Source organism: Salvia hispanica, chromosome 1 (assembly GCF_029641045.1).
Source record: "Salvia hispanica isolate PSC_SH4W2 chromosome 1, Shi_PSC_v1, whole genome shotgun sequence".
In the NCBI taxonomy this organism is placed as follows: domain Eukaryota; kingdom Viridiplantae; phylum Streptophyta; class Magnoliopsida; order Lamiales; family Lamiaceae; genus Salvia; species Salvia hispanica.
In genome coordinates this window covers 65344484-65367752 of record NC_142692.1, presented here as the reverse complement: position 1 = coordinate 65367752, position 23269 = coordinate 65344484, and the positions used below count along the sequence as shown (strand labels likewise).

Genomic DNA, 23269 nt, shown 5'->3' with positions numbered 1-23269 from the left:
TCGGATAGAATTGAGGAGAATAATGATGTGACATGCATTTATGTGTCCTCTTTTCAAGATTATATTATAATCTTAATTTTCTATTATGAGATCACTCCTTTAATCTAAGCAATTTAAAATTTTAATTATTCGAATATCTCATCGAAAATTCAAACGTAGGCCGAATCCGACAGGAAATCTAAATTAAGTAAATCGCGACGGAGACAACCTCTTTCCCTCCATTGGCAAAATGTGATTAATAAATGTATATGTAAAATAGTTTTACACATTATTGTTTGATTATATTTGGATGATTTTTTAAGGTTAAACAATGGCAGAAATATTTGTCAATCATGAGAGTTGAGACCGCCAGCTCATAGCAGAGGCTGTCTCTCTCTCATCTTCCCCCAAAATTTCCAATCAGATCCATCCAACACCCACCTCCACCATCACATTGCTCCAAATTCCAACTCTTTCACCGTTGATGCCGCTGTTTTGATCCATCTTGACGTTGTTGAATTTTTGATCGGACTTATTATTGATTTTAACGGCTATTTTTGCGGTGGAATTTTGTCTTTGATTTGAACATCTCCGATTGACTCCCTGCAAAAGATGGTGAGCGAAGAGCTCGCTGAGATCGAGGGCCAGATTCAAGATATATTTCGAGCTCTATCGTAAGCTTTCGTTTTCAATTAATTTTCCCCTTTCTGATTGATTTTCTGAAGGTAAATAGATGTTGAACCTTTTATCGGCACTCGATGTATTGATTATTATTGATTGCATTGTGAAGGAATGGATTTCAAAAATTGGAGAAAATTAAGGACTCCACCCGGCGAAGCCGGCAGCTGGAGGAGCTTACCGATAAGATGCGCGAATGCAAGAGGTAATGGATTGGAAGATGTTTGCTTTTCTTCTTGTTGACCTGAGTTGATATGTGAGCTTTCGACTTAGCTTTTCGCAGGAAAGTGCTTTGCTTAATTGCAATTACAAGTAGGTGGTTTGAGTTTAATACTATTGAATATCGTGTGGTGAATGGATGGATGTGTTTTTAATTTGGTGCTCAGATTGTGCATGGTAAGATAGTGGAACTGGTGGTGATCCACTTTATGAATGTGCATTGGAAGATATATGCCAGGATTCGATTAGAGAGTTCTAATATGCTTGTTGTTTTTACTTGAGTCGGTTGGGACCGTTGGGTGTTGAATCTTGTTTATGGAGGTAGAATCGATTGCAGTGGTTTCTTATCTTCACCGTGGACCTGATGGACAAGGTTGAGTCGTTGACACCAATAGTCCAATACTAAGATGTAGAAGATATTGATCAACTTTCGGGTTTTTCAACTGTTAAGAAAACAAGAGATGCTTGATGTATCACTAATATAAGCCTGTGGAAAATCAAATAACGGTGTTAAAAGTGCTCTTACACATTTTATTAATCTAGGGTGATTTAAATATGACTTCAAAGAAGCATTAGCACAGGCTTATGGTTGAAAATGTGTTTATGTTCATAGTTTTTTTGCTTGATGTGGTAAAGTTTTGTTGAGCCCATAGAAAATTGAACTACCGAGTAAAAAATTTCTTTGTACATGAAGGTTGAACAGTTTTGCTCGTAAAGTTTATAGAGGCATGGTGGTGTAATCCTGTACAGGTTATCATGTAAAAGAAAAAGTAGTTTTAACTTTGAACTAACATAACCATCTGGGAAGCCACTTAACTGTCTTTTTTTTTTTTTACCTAGAAAACTAATTACTTAGTTTGATATACCGACCCCAACATATCTATCTCTCACACATTGGCACACGCACACTGACACACACACAAAAAATACCCAGAGATCCAGGGAAATATGCTTGTACATATACACATGTTGAGAAACCATAAGTCTGAAATGATTTTTCTTGCTACCTCAGGCTTATTAAAGACTATGACCGAGAACTCAAGGACTCAGACTACAAAAATGACCCTAGCACAAACAAGATGCTTAATGAGAAAAAGCAGTCAATGGTGAGTTCTACTTTCTGAAACCTTTATTTTTCTCTAGATCCTAGAGGCCACTTTTCTTTTACTTAAAATATCTCTGAAGTTCCCTGCCTTATCTTGCAGATCAAAGAGTTGAACTCATATGTCGCTCTCAAGAAACAGTAAGTTCCTTCAGGATAATTGGAATTGGACGATGACACATTTCATATGTTATTCTAAGTTTCTAACTCAACTCAACTCACTGTTGTTTAGCAGTAATAAATTTTTATTGTCATGGCTTTCAAGGCAGTAAATTACTGACATAATTCCTATAGTATTTTTAGCATATGTACTTTTGTTAAGCTCATCAACTTGTTTCTTTTCAAGACAATGATGATAAGTAATAATATAAGAGAGTATTGATTAGTAAGTTAAATCTTATAGAAATTACTACAACAAACAATGTTCAACCTATGAACAATTATCCTTCCTATGAATATCTGATTCACTGGATACACTGATTCAAATAAAACAACATGAGCGAGTTGTCTTGAAGTCATGATGACATTGAGTAAAACAGACGCATGTACTTGTAATTTTAACGGTTTTTCTTTTACAATGTCGTAGGTATTCAAGTAGTCTTGAAAATAAGCGAGTGGATCTCTTCGAAGGCCCGAGTGAAGGGTTTGCAGAAGATAATGTGTTGCTTGCTTCAAGTAAGAACCATCCATCCAATGCTTGATAGACCATTCATGTTTGAAAATATTTCCAGTGATCCTAGAATCAATTGACAGAAAAAGGGAATTATAGTGATTCCCACTTGCAATTTGGTCTGGTTCTGTTATACTCCAAGGAGTGAGTAGCAAACGCTATGAGATGTAGATCAAAACTATTGGGATATAAATGATATAATATGATATTATTGTCAAGTGTCAACATTTTGTTATCCTTCACTATGAATAGATCGCTTTGATTGCAATGCATAAAAAGTAAGGGTAAAAAGAGTACTCTCTGGGCATATATGGCCTGTTTTCAGCTTGTTGAAAATGATCTGCCTCAAGGAAGAAACTCAGAGCCAATCACTAAAGAACCTATTAATCCAACTCCTACTAAGTAGTAGTACTAATTACTTTAAGATTTCATTTTTTGAATTGTGAGCTTGATGATGAATCATCTTGTGATTTCTTCACTTTCTTTTTATCTTTTTATCCTTTCTTATTCTCTATTTCACTAAACATTGTTTGGTAGCTAAGGTGTATTTTATCCACCAAGAAGCTGTATCAGAACGTCTGGCTTCTCTGTAATAAGGATAGTTCTATTCTTGCTAAGGTGTATTTTATCCACCTCATTTGGATTCTTATGTTTAAGAATCTGGACACAGTTTACAGTGGCAGAAACAATTCAATGCATTTTTATCCATTTACTTTCCTTCTAGCTAATCCATATGACTAAGACGAATGTGAATTTTTTGTATTGCAGATATGACAAATCAGCAGCTTCTGGATCATGGAAATAATATGATGGATGAGACTGATCAAGCAATTGATAGAGCTCAAAAGGTCTATAAATTAGAATGCCCAATTGCAGTTCAAGATTCTTTTATTATCTATGATGATTCATAACTTCTCCTGCTATATGATCTATGAGGTCAAAATTTCCTTTTACTAGTTCTGACAACAATAATAAGTGGAGGTCTGCATCTTGCCATTTAGACACATTTTAGTTTGATGTTGTACTGTCTATTACTGGTTTTTTCTTGTATAGCTAGTAAGTTGTAACATCTGAAAGGTTGGTTTGAATATTAGCAACTTTGTTTCATGTATCTGCATCACTCTATAAATAAGAAAAAGCTTCTCATTTTGATCCTCCTTCCGAAAGATCAGTGATACGAAAAAATCTTACTAGCTGCTAAGGCATTGTTATATCAGTATTCATTGTCTGCTACTTACTTTTAATTGGATCAACATGTGGTAAATTTAGTATCCGCTAGAAGTTTGATTCATAAATCCCTAATAAGATCCACGCTCTTCTTCTTTTTTAGGTTGTTCATGAGACCATTAATGTGGGAACAGAGACTTCTGCCGCACTCAAAGCTCAGGTGTGTTTTGGATCGAGAAGAGGTCATTTTTCCAGGAAATATCTTATACCTGACTGTTGCCTATAAGATTTTGCATCTTGTGTTATTTCCAGACTGAACAGATGAGTAGAATTGTAAATGAGCTGGACTCCATCCATTTTTCAATTAAGAAGGCCTCTAAGCTAGTAAAGGAAATTGGTAGACAGGTAAATATCTTAAATGAACACCAGTCTGCTTTAATATGTCTTAACTCTTTTCATTATACAAGTTAAACTAATTTGGTTTTTTATTTAGGTTGCAACTGATCGGTGTATCATGGCTCTCCTTTTCCTTATTGTTGTTGGTGTCATAGCTGTCATTATAGTAAAGGTCAGATACCTGTTTGCTTTTCATTATTTTGTATTTGGCTTACAATTAAAAAGCTCGATTTTTCTGATCATTGGACACATGTTATTGTGAAAATTGCCTGTTTGAAAATTTTGTTCTTTGACCTATAATAAGTAGAGTCACGAGTATATTGGCATCTACTGTTTATATATGATTTTTTGTCATGAATATATTCTCTGAATAATGGACTTTTTTATCCGACCAACATGTTGTTTTGTAAGTCACTTGCACTGAATCTACAAACCTACTATGTTATATTTTACCAAATTTTGCATTCAACAGATATCGCAAATTCACGAAATAGGGTTCTATAAGTGACCTATAGGTTCAGTGCAAGTCGCTTATAGATGCTAATTTTTCGAACCACGTCCCTGAATAACATGGGTAACATTTGTAACATGTCTTCTTATTGTGTTGTTTATGTTTGCTTATAAAGTTGTATGAGCAATGCAGTCTGATATGGTTTCCTTTTTTAGCGGTGTGTTATGATTTTGTATGTGGTGGGGCTTTTCTAAGATGTTGGTGTGATTGAATTTTCAGATTGTGAACCCAAATAACAAAGATATTCGAGATATACCAGGATTAGCTCCTCCTGCACCTGCTCGGAGACTTCTATGGATTTCTGATTGATGAATGCAGAATCTCATGGCTACCAAGTATCGACTATCTGGAGTTTGAATGGACGAAATTTGATTGGCTAGGTGGTCGAGCTCTTCAAAGTCAGGGTTCGACAGGTAGATCAATTGATATAATTGTGATCTTCTATTCATCATCGCATATTTTTTAGGAGGCGGCTACCATAATTTTCAACAACATATTTCTATCTTGCATCTTTTCAAAGAGTTGATTCTTTTACATTTGGATGAGGAATATTCGGTGTATATGCGGCTGGCATTCTTTAATCTTTATATATATGTATTTGTTCATGTGTTTTGTTAGATGATGATGATGAATCGATTGTCGAAACAACACCATCTCTACCACCTTTCACTTTGATGGATGGTCACACTCTCAAGTACTCTAGCAGCAAAGTGGCCAAAGGAAATTAACGACAGGGTGTTAAATTGATTATAATTAACACTCCATTACTTTTACTTTCATTAAAAAATAAATTTCCATTTTGCAATTTCACCTACATAGTTCGAAAATGTTAAAAAAAAATGGGTTAGAAACTTAATCGAAAGAGTAGTATCTTTATGATGAAATTTACTAGAGTGAAAGCTGCATATTTTTACTTTTGTGGATAGAATTACTCTTTACTTAAGCAAAATGATCGTTTAGAGATGTTGGCACTAGTATATGTATATAATAATGTTAGTATTTATAGTTCGGTTTGAATCATGACAAAATACATCAAATCAATATCTACATACCCAAAAATTTTTTTGAAAGGCCAGAATATGTTTATCGTGTCTCCATTTTTTGTCAAATTATTCTGCCTAGATCTTCAATTAAATAGGAGTACCAATTTAATTAACACAGACTTAATAAAGTAAAATATCAATATAAGGACATCTAGTAGTTTTAAAATTAATATACATAAGAATTGCTAAAATGCTAGACTTGACATAAGAATTTGGATCAATAATAAGGGATACGTTTGCAATTTTTTAAATAGAACTTAAATATATATATATGCAATTATTATCACTAATTTTTATGCATTTATGTATGCTCTTTTCAAGATTACATGAATCCTAAGCAATTAAATTTTTTAATTATTTGAATCTTTAATCGAAATTTAAAACCTAGCCAGATAAACAGTACTACCTCTTTTCCTCCGTAGCAAAGGAATAAATAGAGTCTAGAATAGTTATTGTTGTTTGATTATTTTTGGGTGATTTTTTAAGGTTAAACAATGACAGAAATATTTGAAAATCATGAGAGTTGAGACCGCCAGCTCATAGCAGAGGCCGTCTCTCTCTCATCTTCCCCCAAAATTTCCAATCAGATCCATCCAACACCTACATTGCTCCATATTCCAACTCTTTCACCGTTGATGCGGCCGTTTTGAATCCATCTTTACGTTTTTGAATTTTTTATCAGACTGATAATTCCAACGGCTATTTTTGCGGTGGATTTTTGTCTTTGATTTGAACATCTCCGACTCGCAATCCTGTTATTGACTCCCTGCAAAAGATGGTGAGCGAAGAGCTCGCGGAGATCGAGGGCCATATTCAAGATATATTTCGAGCTCTATCGTAAGCTTTCGTTTTCAATTAATTTTCCCCTTTCTGATTGATTTTCTGAAGGTAAATAGATGTTGAACCTTTTATTGGCATTCGATGTATTGATTATTATTGATTGCATTGTGAAGGAATGGATTTCAAAAATTGGAGAAAATTAAGGACTCCACCCGGCGAAGCCGGCAGCTGGAGGAGCTTACCGATAAGATGCGCGAATGTAAGAGGTAATGGATTGTCAAATGCTTGCTTTTCTTCTTGTTGACTTTGAGTGAGCTTTCGGGATTAGCTTTTCGCAGGAAAATGCTTCGCTAAATTGTAATTACAAGTAGGTGGTTAGAGTTTAGTGTTGGATTTTTTTTGTGGTAAATGGATGATGTCTTTTGAAATACTATGTGTTAGATTGTGGATGGTGGTGATCCACTTTCTGAATGTGCATTGCTTGGAAGATATATGCCTAATATGCTTGTTGTTATCACTTGAGGTGGTTGGGTGTTGAATCTTGTTTATGGGGTGGAATCGATTGCAGTGGTTTCTTATCTTCCCTGTGTACCTGATGAACAGGGTTGAGTCATTGACACCAATACTAAGATGTAGAAGATATTGATCTACTTAGGGTGTTTTCAACTGTTAAGAAAACAAGAGATGCTTGATTTATCACTAATATAAGCCTGTGGAAAATCAAATAATAGTGTTAAAAGTGCTCTTACCCGTTTCATTAATGTAAGGTAATTTAAATATGACTTCAAAGAAGCATTAACAGAGGCTTATGGTTGAAAATGTGTTAATGTTGACAGCTGTATAGTTTTCTGCTTGATGTGGAAAAGTTTTGTTGAGCACGTAGAAAATTGAACTACTGAGTAAAAAATTCCTTTGTACATTAAGGTTAAACAATCTTGCTGGCAGAGTTTATAGAAGCATGGTGTAATCTTGTATAGGTTATCATGTATTAGATAAAGTAGTTTTAACTTTTAACTAACATAACTTTGGGAAGCCACTTAACTGTCTTTTAGTTTACCTAGAAAATTAGTTACTTAGTTTGATATACCAACCCCAACACATCTCTCTCTCTCTCACACACACTTACACGCACACTCACAAACACACAAAAATACCCAGACATGTCCAGTGCACACCCACACACACATGTCCATGTGCACATCCAGGGTCCAGGGAAATATGCTTGTACATATACACATGTTGAGAAACCATAAGTCTGAATTGAATTTTCTTGCTACCTCAGGCTTATTAAAGACTATGACCGAGAACTCAAGGACTCAGACTACAAAAATGACCCTAGCACAAACAAGATGCTTAATGAGAAAAAGCAATCAATGGTGAGTTCTACTGTCTGAAACCTTTATTTTTCTCTAGATCATAGAGGCCACTTTTCTTTTACTTAAAATATCTCTGAAGTTCCCTGCCTTATCTTGCAGATCAAAGAGTTGAACTCATATGTTGCTCTCAAGAAACAGTAAGTTCCTTCAGGATAATTGGAATTGGACGATGACACATTTCGTATGTTATTCTAAGACAATTGAGTATAACAGACGTAAGGACTTGTAATTTTAACCGTTTTTGTTTTACAATGCTGTAGGTATTCAAGTAGTCTTGAAAATAAGCGAGTGGATCTTTTCGAGGGCCCGGGTGAAGGGTATGCAGAAGATAATGTCTTGCTTGCTTCAAGTAAGAACCATCCATCATATGCTTGATAGACCATCCATGCTTGAAAATATTTCCAATGATCCTAGAATCAATTGACAAGAAAAGGGGAATTACAGTGATTCACACTTGCAATTTTGTCGGGTTCAGTTATTTCTAGATGGATAAGGATACTCCAAGGTGGGAGTAGCAAACACTATGAGATCCTGAGGGAAAACAAAATTATTGGGTTATAAATGATATATTATGATATTATTGTCAACATTTTGTCATCCTTCACTATGAATATATTGCTTTGATCCAATGCATAAAAGTAAGGGTAAAAAGAGTAGTCCCTGGGCATGTAGTCTGTTCTCAGCTGGTTGAAAATGATCTGCCTCAAGGAAGAAACTCGGATCCAATCACTAAAGAGCCAAATGATCAAACTCCTACTAATTAGTACTTTTTATGAGCTTGATGATGAATCATCATGTGATTTCTTCACTTTCTTTTTATCTTTCTATCCTTTCTTCTTTATCATTCTCTATTTTACTAAACATTGTTTAGTAGCTAAAGTGTTCATTTTATCCTTCAAGAAGCTGTAGTGTAGAACTTCTGCTGCTCTGTCATAAGGATAATTCTATTCTGGTCTCGTGGTTATTCATGGTGGCATAGCACACAACCTCATGTGGATTCTTATGTTTAAAATCTGGACACAGTTTACACTGGCAGAAACAATTCAGTGCATTTTTATCCATTTATTTTCCTTCTAGCAAATCTATATGACTAAGATGAATGTGGATTTTTTGTATTGCAGATATGACAAATCAGCAGCTTATGGATCATGGAAATAATATGATGGATGAGACTGATCAAGCAATTGACAGAGCTCAAAAGGTCTATAAATTGGAATGCACAATTGCATTTCAAGATTATTTTATTATGTATGCTGAGTCATGACTTCTCTTGCTATATGATCTGTGAGGTCAAAAATTCCTTTTACTAGTACTGACAACAATAATAAGTGGAGGTTGGCATCTTTCCATTTAGACACGTTTTAATTTGAAGTTGTACTGTCTATATCCTGCTTTTTTCTTGTATGGCTAGTAAGCTGTAACATCTGAAAAATTCGTTTTAATATCAACACCTTTGTTTCATGTTTCTTCATAACTCTAAGAATAAGTAAAGATTCATATTTAGATCCTCCTACTGAAAGATCAGTGATACGAAAAAATCTTACTAGCTGCTAAGGCATTGTTATATCAGTATTCATTGTCTGCTACTTACTTTTAATTGGATCAACATGTGGTAAATTTAGTATCCGCTAGAAGTTTGATTCATAAATCCCTAATAAGATCCACGCTCTTCTTCTTTTTTAGGTTGTTCATGAGACCATTAATGTGGGGACAGAGACATCTGCCGCACTCAAAGCTCAGGTGTGTTTTGCATCAAGAAGAGTTAAAAGGTTCACTTTTCTAGGAAAAATCTTATACCTGACAGTTGCCTATAAGTTTTTGCATCTTGTGTTATTTTTCAGACTGAACAGATGAGCAGAATCGTGAATGAGCTGGACTCCATCCATTTTTCAATTAAGAAGGCCTCTAAGCTAGTAAAGGAAATTGGTAGGCAGGTGAATATTATAAATGAACACTGGTCTGCTTTGATACGTCTAACTCTTTCATTATACAAGTTCAAATAATTTGGTTTCTTATTCAGGTTGCAACTGATCGGTGTATCATGGCTCTCCTTTTCCTTATTGTTGTTGGTGTCATAGCAGTCATTATAGTGAAGGTCAGATACCTGTTTGCTTTTCCTTTTTGTATTTGTCTTACAATTAAATGGCTCGATATTTCTTACCATTGGACACATGTTATTCTGGAAAATTGCCTGTTGAAAATTTTCTTCTTTGACCTACAATTGGTAGAGCCAAGATCATATAGGCATCTACTGTTTATATGATTTTTTTGTCATGACTATATTTATTCTCTGGAAAACGATGGACTTTGAGACTTCTAGTTTTATCGGACCAACATGTTTTGTAAGTCACTTACGCTGTATCTACAAACCTACGCTATATACTGTACCAAATTTTGCACTTAGCAAATATTGCAAATTGACTATATAGGGTTCTATACAAGTGACCTATAGGTTCAGTTCAAGTCGCTTATAGATGCTAATTATGTTTGTACCACATCCATAAATACGATGTGTAGTTTGAAGCAGATCCCTGAATAACATGGGTAACATTTGTAACATGTTTTATTGACTTGTTTATGTTTGCTTATAAGTTGTATGAGCAATGCAGCTCGTTTTGAGTGGTGTATTGTGATTATGTATGTGATGGAGCTTTTTCTAAGATGTTGGTGTGGCTGAATTTTCAGATTGTGAACCCAAATAACAAAGATATTCGAGATATACCAGGATTAGCTCCTCCTGTACCTGCTAGGAGACTTCTATGGATTTCTGATTGATGAATGCAGAATCTCGTGGTTACCAAATATCGACTATCTGGAGTTTGAATGGATGAAATTTGATTGGCTAGGTAGCCGAGGGGTCGAGTTCATCAAAGTCAGGGCTGGACAGATATATCAATTGATATAAGCGTGATCTTCTTCTATCCACCAATCACATATTTTTTAGGAGGCAGCTTCCATAATTTCCAACAACATATTTATACCTTGTATCTTCTCAAAGAGTTGATTCTTTTACATTTGGATGAGAAATCTTCGGTGTATATGCGGCTGGCATTCCTTAATCTTTATATATGCATTTGTTCATGTGTTTTGTTAGATGATGAATCGAGTATTGAAACAACACCATCTCTATGAAAGAGTACTTGTGAGTTGTGACTGAAGTCCAACTTTCAAAGTCTATTTTGGTCTCCTGTGAGGTCTCCTCGCAACTTTCGATCCATAAACACGACAAATGCCCGTTGACGACGAATGCCCGTTGCATCAACGTTATAAAGCCCAAAGCACAAGACAAGCTCAATGTTTGATTAGGAAATATAGTGAATTCCCTCCAAATCATCAATTTTATCTGGAAGCAATGCCCCTCCTCAAATATCATTTGTGCATCAAGTTGAAAAGACGAATTAGTAGTAATTTTTAATACATTAGATTTCCCTAAAAAAATAAATTCCTTTATGCAATTTTACTTGCATAGTATATGAAAATGATAAAAGAATGGGTTAAAAACCTAATCAAAAGAGTAGTATCTCCACGATGAAATTGATTAGAATTAATACTCCATACTTTTACTTTTGTGGATAGAATTACTCTTTGTTTAAGCAAAACAATTGTTAAGAGATGTTGGCAGTAGTATATGTGTATAATATTGTTAGTAATTTGTTGTATTTCTGTTCGAATCAGATAAAAAAATTTCAATCCATTGTCCTACATGTCTAAATATAATTTTTATTGAAAGGCCAGAATATGTTTATAGTCTCAAATTTTTGTCAAGTTATTTTGCTTGACTCTTCAATTAAATTGGAGTACCTAAAAAGGCTAAACTCACAAGAATCACATGGCCAGTAAAACTTAATTATTTAATTTAATCTCCCAGCATTAAGGAACAATTACTCCTCCTTGAATGTGATGTAATCTACAAGTAAAAAATAATTAAAAAATGATGTAGTCTATGGACATCCCATCCCCAGACTTTTTTATTGTATATAGAAAGACTTGATCAGCAATCAAGCTTAACGACTAAAATGGTCAAACTTAATAAACTGAGGGACCTCGAGTATTAGACATTTCAACATATTGGTCAAGCTCAAAAGCATCAATGATCTCAATTTTCAAATTTCAAATTGAGGGATTGTAGAAGGAAACCAATTTCCAATTATTATCAGAAAATGACTAAAGATTCAAGTTCAAACTGAGGGGGGGAAAGGAATAATCATATTCCACTTATTTGAATGTGTGTTCAGAAATTAACCACAAGAGTTCTAGTGGGTAATAACATTCTTAAAGCTTTCAGCAATGCAGGCTGACCAACCCGTTCCGTCGAACGACAGTGAGCCAACGCAAAGAAGGCAAAGGGACGGGCAGTTCGCATATGAGAGAATAGTGCCGACTGGCGAGCCGTCCTGTGTGTATTTTGTTTATAGGCAAACGAATGGACATTTAAAGGTCCTTTCATGGTGGACTCTAACCCGAGATCTTTGGTCTCTGAGATTAAATACTCAACTACTAGGTCAATCACATACTCAGCACAACCTACATATATATTATGTTCTCTACGTGAGTGTCTATGTTCCATTTTGTTATTATTTTATTTTTTCCATCTCTTTATTAATTTGTACGTATTCGCGTATTGTATTATTTTATCTTTTTTACGTATATTATGTATTAAACTAGTTAAATAGGTATTTTAAGATTTTAATTATAGAATTTCAATCATATATATTATGTTCTATTGCTGATACCCTAAGGATATGTTGCTCGTTCATACAACATTGTACATAATTGAAATCGATGTGATACTATAATTTTATTTTTTGAGGTAGGGGGACTGGATGAACTCTAAATCTCTACATTTTAACATCTTGGATTATTAGAAAAAACATAAATAATGTGAATATACTACTATTCAACAATGAAGACGGTGGGTAGTTGAATAAAAGATGATAAAGAGGCAATGAATATTTGGGAGATAGAATTGACCAAAGACCAAGAAACATATTCAGTCAGCTCACGTACAATTGCGTGGGCACGCTTTCTTCTTCACTTCAATCCTTTTCACGTCCATAATAATTTAATTCCTTAACACAAGTTTTTTTTATTTCGCTTTAGTTTAGTTTTATGATAGAAATAATGATGTATCATACACGTTTGCTAATTTTTATTAAATGCAAATAAAAACATCACATTGCAACTTCAACATCGCTATCAAAGCGCAACAAATTCATACTCAACCATACATTATTTATGAATTCATAAATTAGCTCGATGACATGCGTAGTGTGTGACAAATTATAATCGCGGATTTAAATACAAAATATATATTACTCCATGTAATTTTGAATTATATGGAGTATATTTTTTAAAGGAAACATTTTTTTTCCGTGAACTTTGCTAAGTAATCAATTTTGGTATGTAACATTTTCAAAACCTTTTCAGGTTCATTAACTTCAATGTAATATCTTTTGAACTACTTTCTTGCTATTTCAAACGATGAAAATACTCTCAGGCTCATGGACATTTCAATCTATTTATTCTCTCTTCTTTGCTAAAAGATTTTATTTATCTCTCTTAATTTTTTTTTTCTCTTTATTAAAAGAATACAAATCAAAATTGATACTTTGGCAAAAGTGGCGATAAAAAAAAAAAAATTTCCCTCTATTTTTTAACCATATCTATATTAAATAAAAACAAAATAATACTACTCCATGTGATAACTCGTAAACAATATAAAAAAAATTAAAATAAAATTATCATCCTTGAAGAAAAATTACCAAAAAAAACTAAAATAATGTCAGAGTCCATCTCTTGGAATGAATTAACACTAAATTAACTTTGTTAATTACCAATATTATTATTAATAAGAAAAAAAGTGTTTATTATTACTTGGAAATTAGAAAACATCCCAAAATGGAAACCGCAGTTCGAAACAGATAGCATTTCCACTATTCATTTGACTAGTCCATTTACACGCTTTCTCTCCCTCTTTCTCCTACGCTTGTGTTCTCCAGTTGCTTTTACCTCTCATATACGTTTCTATTGCCATTGCATTTCTATCAAGTTCTGATTTTCTTCTCACCCATCAATTCACTTATCTTTCTACATGCGGAATTCTCACCATTTTGATCGGTAAAACAGAGCAATTCTTTTAACTTTTTTTGTTTCCCACTCTTCAATCCAACCTTCATAATCATCATCAATTCATCATAATCTTCACTTCTCTCCGAATTTCAGAGCTGAGTTGGTTGTGATCGCAAAATTATGAGTTGCTTCTACATATTCAAACGTAAGTGCAAAAGAGGCGGGAATTCCGCGCCTGAATTAGGCGCCACCAACAATTCAGGCGCAAGTGGTAATCGCGTGGCTAAATCTACTGGTTCTCTGCCGTCTTCCTCCGCTCGGAGCATACCGGAAATGTACAGAGAGAGGGAGGGGAGCCTGAGGGTTTTCTCTCTCTCGGAGCTCAAAGAAGCAACCAATAGTTTCAATAGGCTGCTTAAGATCGGAGAGGGCGGGTTCGGGAGCGTGTACAAGGGCTCGATCAAGCCCGCGGATGGAGGCGACGGCCCTCCCATCATTGTTGCCATCAAGAAGCTCAACACGCAGGGCCTGCAGGTATTATTCTATTATCATATGCTGCTCAGCCTGCTTCTCGCAGAATTAGGCATTGTAGCCTTGAGAAGAGTTTGATATACAACTACCTATTGATCATTATTGTTGGGAGTGAATTTTCGAATTTCAGTCGTCTTTATTTACCAGAAATTCATCAAATAGAGGATATATGAATATATACATGCAACATTGTAACGATACTTATCTATACTCTTCAACCCTTAGTTCCTGAGAATAGTCATATTCCTTAAACTGGAAAGATAGAACTTGCTGTCACATCTGCAGAATGTAGGAATGGAGGGTTAGTGACCTGTCTATAGTGTCCCGAAACGCTCGAGCTGGACATCTCTTTAGCATTATGAATGAATTCGACTCTGTTAGTATGGTGGAATAGACTAGAGAAAAGTGCCACTTCATGTTGTATGGATTTTAGGCGTGAACTATGTGAATATCAAACTCAAACTTAAGCTTTATTTAGCTGATATTCTCTTTTCATTTGGCTTATAGGGCCATAAGCAATGGATTGCAGAGGTACAATTCCTTGGAGTGCTAGATCACCCCAATCTAGTCAAGCTTTTGGGATATTGTGCTGTGGATGGCGAAAGAGGCATTCAACGACTGTTGGTTTATGAGTACATGCAAAATAAAAGCTTGGAAGACCACCTATTTAATAGGTCTGTGCCAACGATTCCTTGGATAAGGCGACTAAGCATTATCCTTGGAGCTGCTCAAGGAATGGCATATCTACACGAGGGTTTGGAAGTCCAGGTACATATTTGGCAAGAATACAGGGTTTGTAAAAGCTTTTTGTAGGCTAGATGCGTTTATTGAACTTGAGTTACTTGAATCCATATATAATCCTGAAGATATTGAACTTCGATCTTATAATGTTTCTATAAGATTCTAGTGTAGCACAGCCATCATATGCTGTGTCATTGTATATGTATATTACTCTTTGGGATTCTAATGTCATAATAAACATACAAAAGGTACTCAAATGTTAGACATAGATCACTTGGTGAGGCAGACATGCATTAACAGGGTGTCTAACGTCCATGTATACTATGTCTCACATTTTGTTTTCATAGGAATTTTTCTTAGTTTATATTTACGCGTACATGTATAGGTGATTTATCGAGATTTCAAATCATCTAATGTTCTACTGGACTCGGACTTCAATCCCAGACTTTCTGACTTTGGTCTAGCAAGAGAAGGCCCTACAGGAAACCGAACTCATGTCTCTACTGCGGTAAGTGGATGGAATGCTTGATAGTTGAATACTGCTTTTTAGAAACTATTGAAAACCATTGATTTTAAACACTTCCTTGCTTGGGGGGTAAATTCAATCTCAATGTTGTAGTTTGAAAGCATTGTTCTGTTTCTTTTTGTCGTGGAATATGGAAAAGTTTGATACTGTCAAAGAGTTTATTGATATTTATGTTAAATATAACATATCTTGTAATGACTCTATGTTCTCTATTAAGTGAAGCAATATAATGACATACATTCATATCCCTTTAATGTTATTCTAAGGAAATTCATAGATTGCTCAGTCATTTTCCACTTTTCTACTAGATATTTGCATTTTTATTCTTATTGATGCTACAGTTATCAATGCTGTTTGCTTCTTATCTAATATGCCTGACATACTTAGTGCTTCAGTTGCAGAAGTCATATACCCGAGAAGTTAATCTAGCATACATGTTTTTTCTCATTAGATCTCATGTTTCTTGATTTTGCCTCCTTCGATGTTAGCCTGTAGGCACACGTGGATATGCTGCTCCAGAATATGTTGAGACCGGCCATTTGTCAGTCAAGAGCGATATATGGAGCTTTGGAGTTGTTCTGTATGAGATACTCGCAGGGCGACGGACCTTGGACAGAAACCTCCCATCAGCAGAACAGAAACTACTAGGATGGGTGAAACAGTTCCCTGTGGATGGTAAGAGGTTTAGCATGATCATGGATCCACGTCTCCAAAACCAATACTCCCTACCCGCTGCGAGAAGAATCGCAAAATTAGCTGATAGCTGCTTGAACAAGAATCCAAAAGATCGGCCAAGTATGAGTCAAGTAGTGGAGATCTTGAAGCAAGCACTGGAAGAATCCCAAAGGAGTTCTTCAGTTCCAACAGACTCCTCTTCACCTTTACCTACTCCGTCTGCCCTGAAAAAGCCATTCAAAAGAAGCGGAGATGCTGGTACTTCCAGACAGGTGCCTCAAATGGCTAAGGTAAGTCATTCTTGATTTGGTTTAAGCTAAAGAATTTGCAGTATCTGTCCTCGTAAACTTAAATCACCTCTGCTTTCTCCTGACAGGCTAAAGGTTGATTCATGGATATTTTGATGCAAAATACATAATGAAGAGCATTTTTTTTCTTGCATATATGTAGAGCTTGAGTCGGTCTCCGTCGAAGTTGAGGTGTTCCACTAGTAAATACGACAGAATCTGCCAGTCTGTGCGGCTACAATTTGCATTCATTTTTGTTGCTCATATAATAGAAGAGTGTTATTATTAGAAAGTGGGGAGAGAAGAGTTAAGCTCATTCTTGTAGCAACTACGTCTTTGATTGATTGTAAGTAGATTCATTAGTATTTATTTCTTTTATTGCCCTGCAACTACTCTCTTGCTCCTTGTCACCCATATTGGTACATATTTTCTTATAGTTGGAGAATAAGTTATTCTTTTTAGATGTACACTTTACTGAAGATGATTAGCTGAGAGAACCACCCTCTATCATGATTTCGGACAGTTAACTAAGTTCCATCTTATCGTCAAAGTCGTCAACTTTGCACATGCATCCTTTTTCGTATAAAAATAAAGTGTGAAAACGAAAGAGAAGCCGCACAATAGCTCCCTTGCAGTGTAAGAGGAAAGGTGGTATGACGAGAAGTATTATAGGTACTCAACGGAAAGCATTGCACACAAGCAAGCAGTGCCAAACTGAATTGCAGAAAATAAAGAAACAACTTGACAGCGTTGATCCTCCTAGGCCGGTTCCTACTCAATACTCGCCGACCACCCATCTCTCAAACCTCAAGAGGGCATAAAAATTATACATCTAAATAAAATTCTACTCGATAGATTATAAACTAGAATAATGAAGTGAAAAACTTGAATACAGCTAATCTATTCCTCATAATCTTGGATCACTTGTGTTTAGTAATTGCACCACGTTCCTTCGCCCTTCACCCATTGCTTAGCTACTGAATTCTGTTGATAGTATAATTGGGTTGCAGAAACAGTGCATGTTTGTTTTTTATTAGTTCAATGGATACTTTTAAATTCTAAAGACCACTCTACAAGCTTGCTTGCAGACTTGGCTATTCCCTAATAAAGGGAAGTCCCAGTAAAATGAGATAGTGACTTTATTATAATTCCATCTTTGAGATGGGTAGTTAACTACTAGCATTTTTCCTTTACATCATTAGGAAGCATTATGTTTGCACATATATTTTATCTTGATGTGAAATAAGTTGGGAATGACACGAGTTTTGGTTATAGGAGAATACAAGAAGAGCATCATGTATCTAGCTGAGAAACCATTTAATGAATTGCTTTATATATATCTAAACTCTGAAGCTGCCGCAATTCCATAACTTGATTCATTGGTTGCTAGTAATGATGTTAAAAAAGGAATTTATTTCTATGCTATTGTAATGTTGAAGGAACCATTATCACAATGATCAACTGCTGGTGCTTTTCGGTTTTTAAAGAGTACAAAAAGCATGTAAACAATTATTCATACGACTGTCATAGATCAGGTATGAGCTTTGTTTCTTCATGAAAATCCTATAATCCAATTATTCATATAATCCCAAAAATAGGTACACATTTATCAAATGTCCAGAGGCATAAAGAAAGAACAAATAGAAATGCTTTATGCACAGAAGCAGTAGCCAAATGAACTTCTCCAGTTCTCACTGAACACTTTTGGGAGTTGCCTTTAGCTGCAGCCCTTTTGGAACAGTTATGTCTTGCTTCGAGCGCTCATAATTCTTTCCCATCTTCTACCGAGATAGTCCTGCAACCATATTCATTGTCTGGCTTATGCTTAATCTACATGGATCTGTATATTCTTGTAATATATGTTTGTCTTACTTATGAACCTATACATATATACATGTGTGCAACTATACGAGAGCTGCTTCACTTTCCTTCCTCATATTTTTTTGCTTGATAAATCCCACATACAGGTCAGTCCCGACCCTGTCACTGTCCGGAAGCCTTGTGGTTCTACCTCCTTCAGACATGCTTCTGACAAATTCAACCATATTCCTCCAGTTATCTGCTTCGAATAACCGCTTGTTCATCCTCAAATAAGTAAATGCACTCAATGCATTTCCTGAATCCGATCTACTAGTCGCCAACACTTGCGAAAATGCCCCTCCATCATACCTCTCCAGTGCATTCTCTCCTGCCAGCTCTGCTCCTGCAAGTTTAGTTGCCATCTTGACTTGCCTGACTAGACCTTCCGGCGAGCAGTTAGCTTCGTTTGGTTGCTCTCCGTCCCTCATCTCCATACAAGTGAAGTTGAAGACTACACCATGTTTTGCCATCATTCTTGCTATCGGTAGATAGCCATCTCTATGCCTGGTATTGTAGTATCCTGCTGTTAGCTCTGCTGCATGAGACCTTGTCTTGTAATGCCAGTGAATCCCGGCCACTTTTCCGGATAGTTTGGCTCCACTGCCTTGAAATATTATATTTGCTGCTCCGAGGATCTTTTCTCCATGGTCAAGTAGCTTACTGGAGTACCACTCCATGAAAAACTGCCCGTACTCACTATTCCATGTACCGTCCCTCTGAAAAAAGCCGGTATCTTCAGGAAACTGGTTGTATTGTCCAGCATCATGAGGCCCGCGTTGTCCCCATTCATCTTTCCCAACTGCCTCTGCTGCTGCTGCTAGTGATGCTCTCATATACTGTTTTAGATACATAATTCAGTAATGACACACGAAGAATACGAGTCCATTTTGTGCTATAATCGTTAAGGAATCACCTTGTCATAGCACTGGAATTCCCCTATTCCAGGAAATCTCCAAGTGCCATTGCTTTCTGGATAGGAAGGGTATCTCAGCTCTCCACAGGGCCCCATCCCCACTTGAACTTCCTGATTAAACAAAACAAATTGGATTTTTAGGATTTTCATAAGCCTAGAATGAACTAGTTACATCATAGGAAATATTTGAGCAAAGAGCACCAATCCAATAGCTTGTCTCTTATTTCATTTTGCACTACCATTGGAAGTCTTAATCATTGAGTGATTCAGTAAAAAGTGATGAGGAAAAGGTAATACAGATAGAAAAGATCTGGAAGCCTTACCACTACAACTTCTCCAATGTAGTCCTTGAATCTCTTTCTAAAACTACTCATGAAATCAGAATAGACCTGGATTGGTGTTCTTCCTCTAAGCACAGCTACTGAATCACAACCCAAGGATATATACTCGGGGTTGCGACGACCTGATTTATCCGTGTAGACAAGGTCAGGATTTTTGCTAATCTCTTCAAGTACCCATGGTGGTAGAGGAATACTGCAATGACAGAACCAGATAATAGTGTTAATCATGAGTATTCATCTTTATATATTCTGCTAAACTTATGCATAAAAAGTTAGATCAGATCAGAGAGAAAGAGGTAATATGATACTTACGAGCAAGAATCTCCAACATTTCCTCCACACTGATGAAAAGACATGACGACTTGAAGCTTCAAACCGACCTTCTTGACCATGTTCATGAGCTCAGCATAGCCTTCCCAGTTGTATTTCAGAGGTCCATCTTTTTCCACCAGTCCCCACCACACATCCACCATGACCCCTTCAACTCCTGAGGTTTTCAAGGCCATCAAACTAGCTAACATTGCTCTTGGTTTGTTAAGATTCCCTCCTAGAGATACCGTGTCAAGCGGTAGCATGACGAAAACAGGCACCCTCGAATTGCTGTGGCTATGAAGAGCTGTCATTCCATGAAGTTTCTCCACCAGCTCATTCATTGCTTCTGAATGGGAGGAGATTCCCTCTGCCGGTGAAAGTTGGGCTACATGCGTTGCTCGGAGCTGGCTTGATGGCTGTTTCGTCTGAGTAAAGCTAACTGCACTAGTGAATTCATCAGAAGCTCTAGAACTTCTGTTATCTTTGGATTTGATAAATGAGGTGGAAGAATGAAGTGTTAAAGCCATTTTTTTTTTCTGAGAAAAGAGGTGTGGAAAGTATGAAGGGTGCTGGTGTTTATATATAAAGATAGATAACCTATTGCTGACACTAACAAGACAATTTTGGTGGGCTCTAGTTTTAAGAGAAAAAAGTGCAAAAGATCAAACCTTTTCAAAGTCTTCTTTTACATTTTTCACACATCATACAGTGTGAAAGAATCTGCTGTAATTTCAAGATTTTCCTACATAAGATGCAGGATTGAAAATATGTTGTTTGACTTGATTATGTGGTAAGAAAGTTGCATAGTTATATTACAATGCATTCCGCCCTTGAAACTATCATACACATAAAATGTTGTCAATCACTTTGCTTTAACTTTGTTACATTTTAACTCTGAGTGTATTTACTTCCTCAATTGATATCAAGAAAGATATTTATTAGTGCCTCCAGATATTTATTTATATTTTTGGTTGAGGAATCTATGTGGAAGAGGTTAAACCAAAGTGTTGAAGTAAAATTAGGTGTTTTGAGTCTCAGCCATATCTCTATGATGACTAATGAGTGGCTTTCTCTTTTTGTGGCCTTTGTTAAACAAGACTGAATATGAGTGGGTGAGAATAATCTGACATTTTGTAATTTTGTTTGTTAAATTGTGTGTTAGGATAAGCATGAAAAAAGGATCTTCCTTTGGGCTGGAATTTGTGGCTCTAGCCAAAGTCTATGCTTGTTGTTTACGTAGTTAAGTCGGACAACCACTTGTTGCGCGTGCCTTTAACCGAGCGTATGCTGTTAGCGAGCTGCATTAAATGAGCTCGAAGCTTATACGATAGAGCCAAACTTGGAATAACTCAGGGGATGGCTAAGCTTGGTTCATTTACAACTCTAAAAGTGCTTCATATAGACAAACATCAAAACATATTAAAGTGTAGTATATGGTTTCCAAAAAGTGAGAGAAAATGAAAAAGGTGTGCAGATATTGTTGGTGATCATAGTTTAGCAATTTGATTGTACAAGAAAATAAACAAAGGCCAGCTGCCTAACATTGACAGTTTGGAGGGATTATTTCTTAGGTTTTGGATGTTAGCAATAAAAATGGTGTGGCAATGTGTACCATGACTTTATTTAGTGGTAGGAGAGGATCTTATCTTTATTTTGAAATTTCCTCCCACTCGCTTTTATAGAAAATTTTCTCCACCCCGTAATTGCTATTTTTTCAATGATTCATTTTCTTGTTTATAGAAAGTGACAAATATTATTTTCTTAGTGTTGAAACTTTGATGATAAAGAATAAAATTTTGCTATATTTTGTGGAGCAGAAAGTTGCATTTTACCAGGAGTCTTGGACCGGCAAATAGTATGAGTAGTATTGTTATCGGCAGGACTGGAGACAGAAACTCATATGGAGGGGCATTTAAAAGAGAAGCATTTAGTGAAAAATTAAAACAAATTTCTACGTTAAGTTATACATACACAGGGAAATATGAGTAGGGGCATTTACCTCTCCTACCTTAATGCTAGATCCGCCTTGGATCAACCCGATAACGATCCAAACCAATAAGGTTTAATCCGAACTCGACCTGTAAAGAAAACTCTAAACCTGAATCCAACCTGCTACCTCCAAATCCAAATCCGACACGTACACATTACAACCCTATTAACGACATGATATAATATGGGATGACAGGATATGCTAACAACATAACGACCAAATCTGATTTACATTATTAAGATATTACTCCCTCCGTCCCTAAAGAGTATGAACAATGAGTTCGATACGAGTTTTAATAAATAAGGGTAAAAGAGAGTGAGAGAGAGAGAGGGGGGGGGGGGGGGGGGGTAGTGAAAATAATGTTATTAGAGAGGGGGTTTCCACTTAATGGTAATGGTATAAAATGATGTGAATGAGTAATATGTTGTTTGGGTTTTTCAAATTAGAAAGTTCATACTTTTCAGGGACGAACGAAAAAGAAAATAGTTACTCTTTAAGGACAGAGGGAGTACATGATTAAAACTCGATTTACGTTATTAAAACCTTATATTACACGATTAAACTTGATTTTCAAAACCTGATTTTCATGAACCTAGAGAATAAAACTAAAAAATATATATTTTTAGAGAATAAAAATAATAATATTATTTTTAATGGTCACCTGAACTCAACCCAACCCAACCCGACCCGAACCGAACCCAATCCAACATTATCGGGTTTCTAATGAGTCAACCCAAGAAGAACACGAAGCCCAATAATTTTTGGCCCAAACAATTAATTTCATATTAGTTTGTGTCTAATTTTTGTGTTGTATTGAAAATTATTAGGTACCAATTGGAAATATTATTGATTTTAGATTGAGACCATTTCCTTACTCCATTTGTATAAACATTGCACCCATTTGTGTTGTCTATGTGGTTGAAGTATAATTTGATAGCATGAATGTATTAATTGCAATTTGTTGTAAATCGGACTCAAAATTTTAGAGCACTGCAATATGGTTTAAATTTCTTTTAATTTGAAAATTGACCGTTCAGTGTTTGCTTGCATAGGTTTGATTGTTTGAAGTTCAGATTTGGATATACACTTCAATGCTAAGATTC

General features: G+C 35.7%; 4 protein-coding genes and 1 long non-coding RNA gene across 7 annotated transcripts; 3 read left to right on the top strand and 2 right to left on the bottom strand.

Annotated features, from left to right (window-relative positions):
- Positions 1 to 289: 289 nt before the first annotated feature.
- On the top strand, positions 290 to 5327 carry LOC125218876 (putative plant SNARE 11). Its single transcript, XM_089070104.1, has 10 exons — positions 290 to 653; positions 770 to 862; positions 1889 to 1982; positions 2082 to 2119; positions 2565 to 2653; positions 3417 to 3496; positions 3979 to 4035; positions 4128 to 4220; positions 4309 to 4383; positions 4942 to 5327. The coding sequence occupies exons 1-10, from the start codon at positions 592 to 594 to the stop codon at positions 5029 to 5031; spliced, it is 771 nt and encodes a 256-aa protein (XP_088926230.1). The 5' UTR covers positions 290 to 591; the 3' UTR covers positions 5032 to 5327.
- LOC148934413 (uncharacterized) lies at positions 2357 to 5109 on the bottom strand. The gene is made up of 2 exons (XR_016137791.1): positions 4979 to 5109; positions 2357 to 2714 (listed from the first exon to the last, which is right to left on the bottom strand). It is a non-coding gene; the product is annotated as an uncharacterized LOC148934413 (long non-coding RNA).
- A 915-nt stretch (positions 5328 to 6242) lies between the features above and the next one.
- On the top strand, positions 6243 to 11014 carry LOC148934412 (putative plant SNARE 11). The gene is made up of 10 exons (XM_089070110.1): positions 6243 to 6602; positions 6719 to 6811; positions 7828 to 7921; positions 8021 to 8058; positions 8182 to 8270; positions 9043 to 9122; positions 9605 to 9661; positions 9763 to 9855; positions 9942 to 10016; positions 10607 to 11014. Exons 1-10 carry the CDS (start codon positions 6541 to 6543, stop codon positions 10694 to 10696), a joined length of 771 nt encoding a protein of 256 aa, XP_088926236.1. The 5' UTR covers positions 6243 to 6540; the 3' UTR covers positions 10697 to 11014.
- A 2831-nt stretch (positions 11015 to 13845) lies between these two features.
- On the top strand, positions 13846 to 17139 carry LOC125217871 (putative serine/threonine-protein kinase PBL19). 3 transcript variants are annotated; one of them, XM_089070095.1, is made up of 5 exons: positions 13846 to 14038; positions 14144 to 14524; positions 15029 to 15289; positions 15648 to 15770; positions 16277 to 16768. In XM_089070095.1, the coding sequence occupies exons 2-5, from the start codon at positions 14171 to 14173 to the stop codon at positions 16766 to 16768; spliced, it is 1230 nt and encodes a 409-aa protein (XP_088926221.1). In that variant the 5' UTR covers positions 13846 to 14038; positions 14144 to 14170. The 3 variants fall into 3 exon arrangements, with proteins under 3 accessions (XP_088926221.1, XP_088926215.1, XP_047975396.1); XM_048119439.2 differs by adding an exon at positions 16840 to 17139 and having other exon boundaries at positions 13847 to 14524; positions 16277 to 16753; XM_089070089.1 differs by having other exon boundaries at positions 13846 to 14524.
- Positions 17140 to 18252: 1113 nt separating this feature from the next.
- On the bottom strand, positions 18253 to 20735 carry LOC125219018 (beta-amylase 3, chloroplastic-like). Its single transcript, XM_048120857.2, has 4 exons — positions 20177 to 20735; positions 19847 to 20057; positions 19524 to 19634; positions 18253 to 19446 (listed from the first exon to the last, which is right to left on the bottom strand). Exons 1-4 carry the CDS (start codon positions 20701 to 20703, stop codon positions 18655 to 18657), a joined length of 1641 nt encoding a protein of 546 aa, XP_047976814.1. The 5' UTR covers positions 20704 to 20735; the 3' UTR covers positions 18253 to 18654.
- Between the last annotated feature and the right edge of the window lie 2534 nt (positions 20736 to 23269).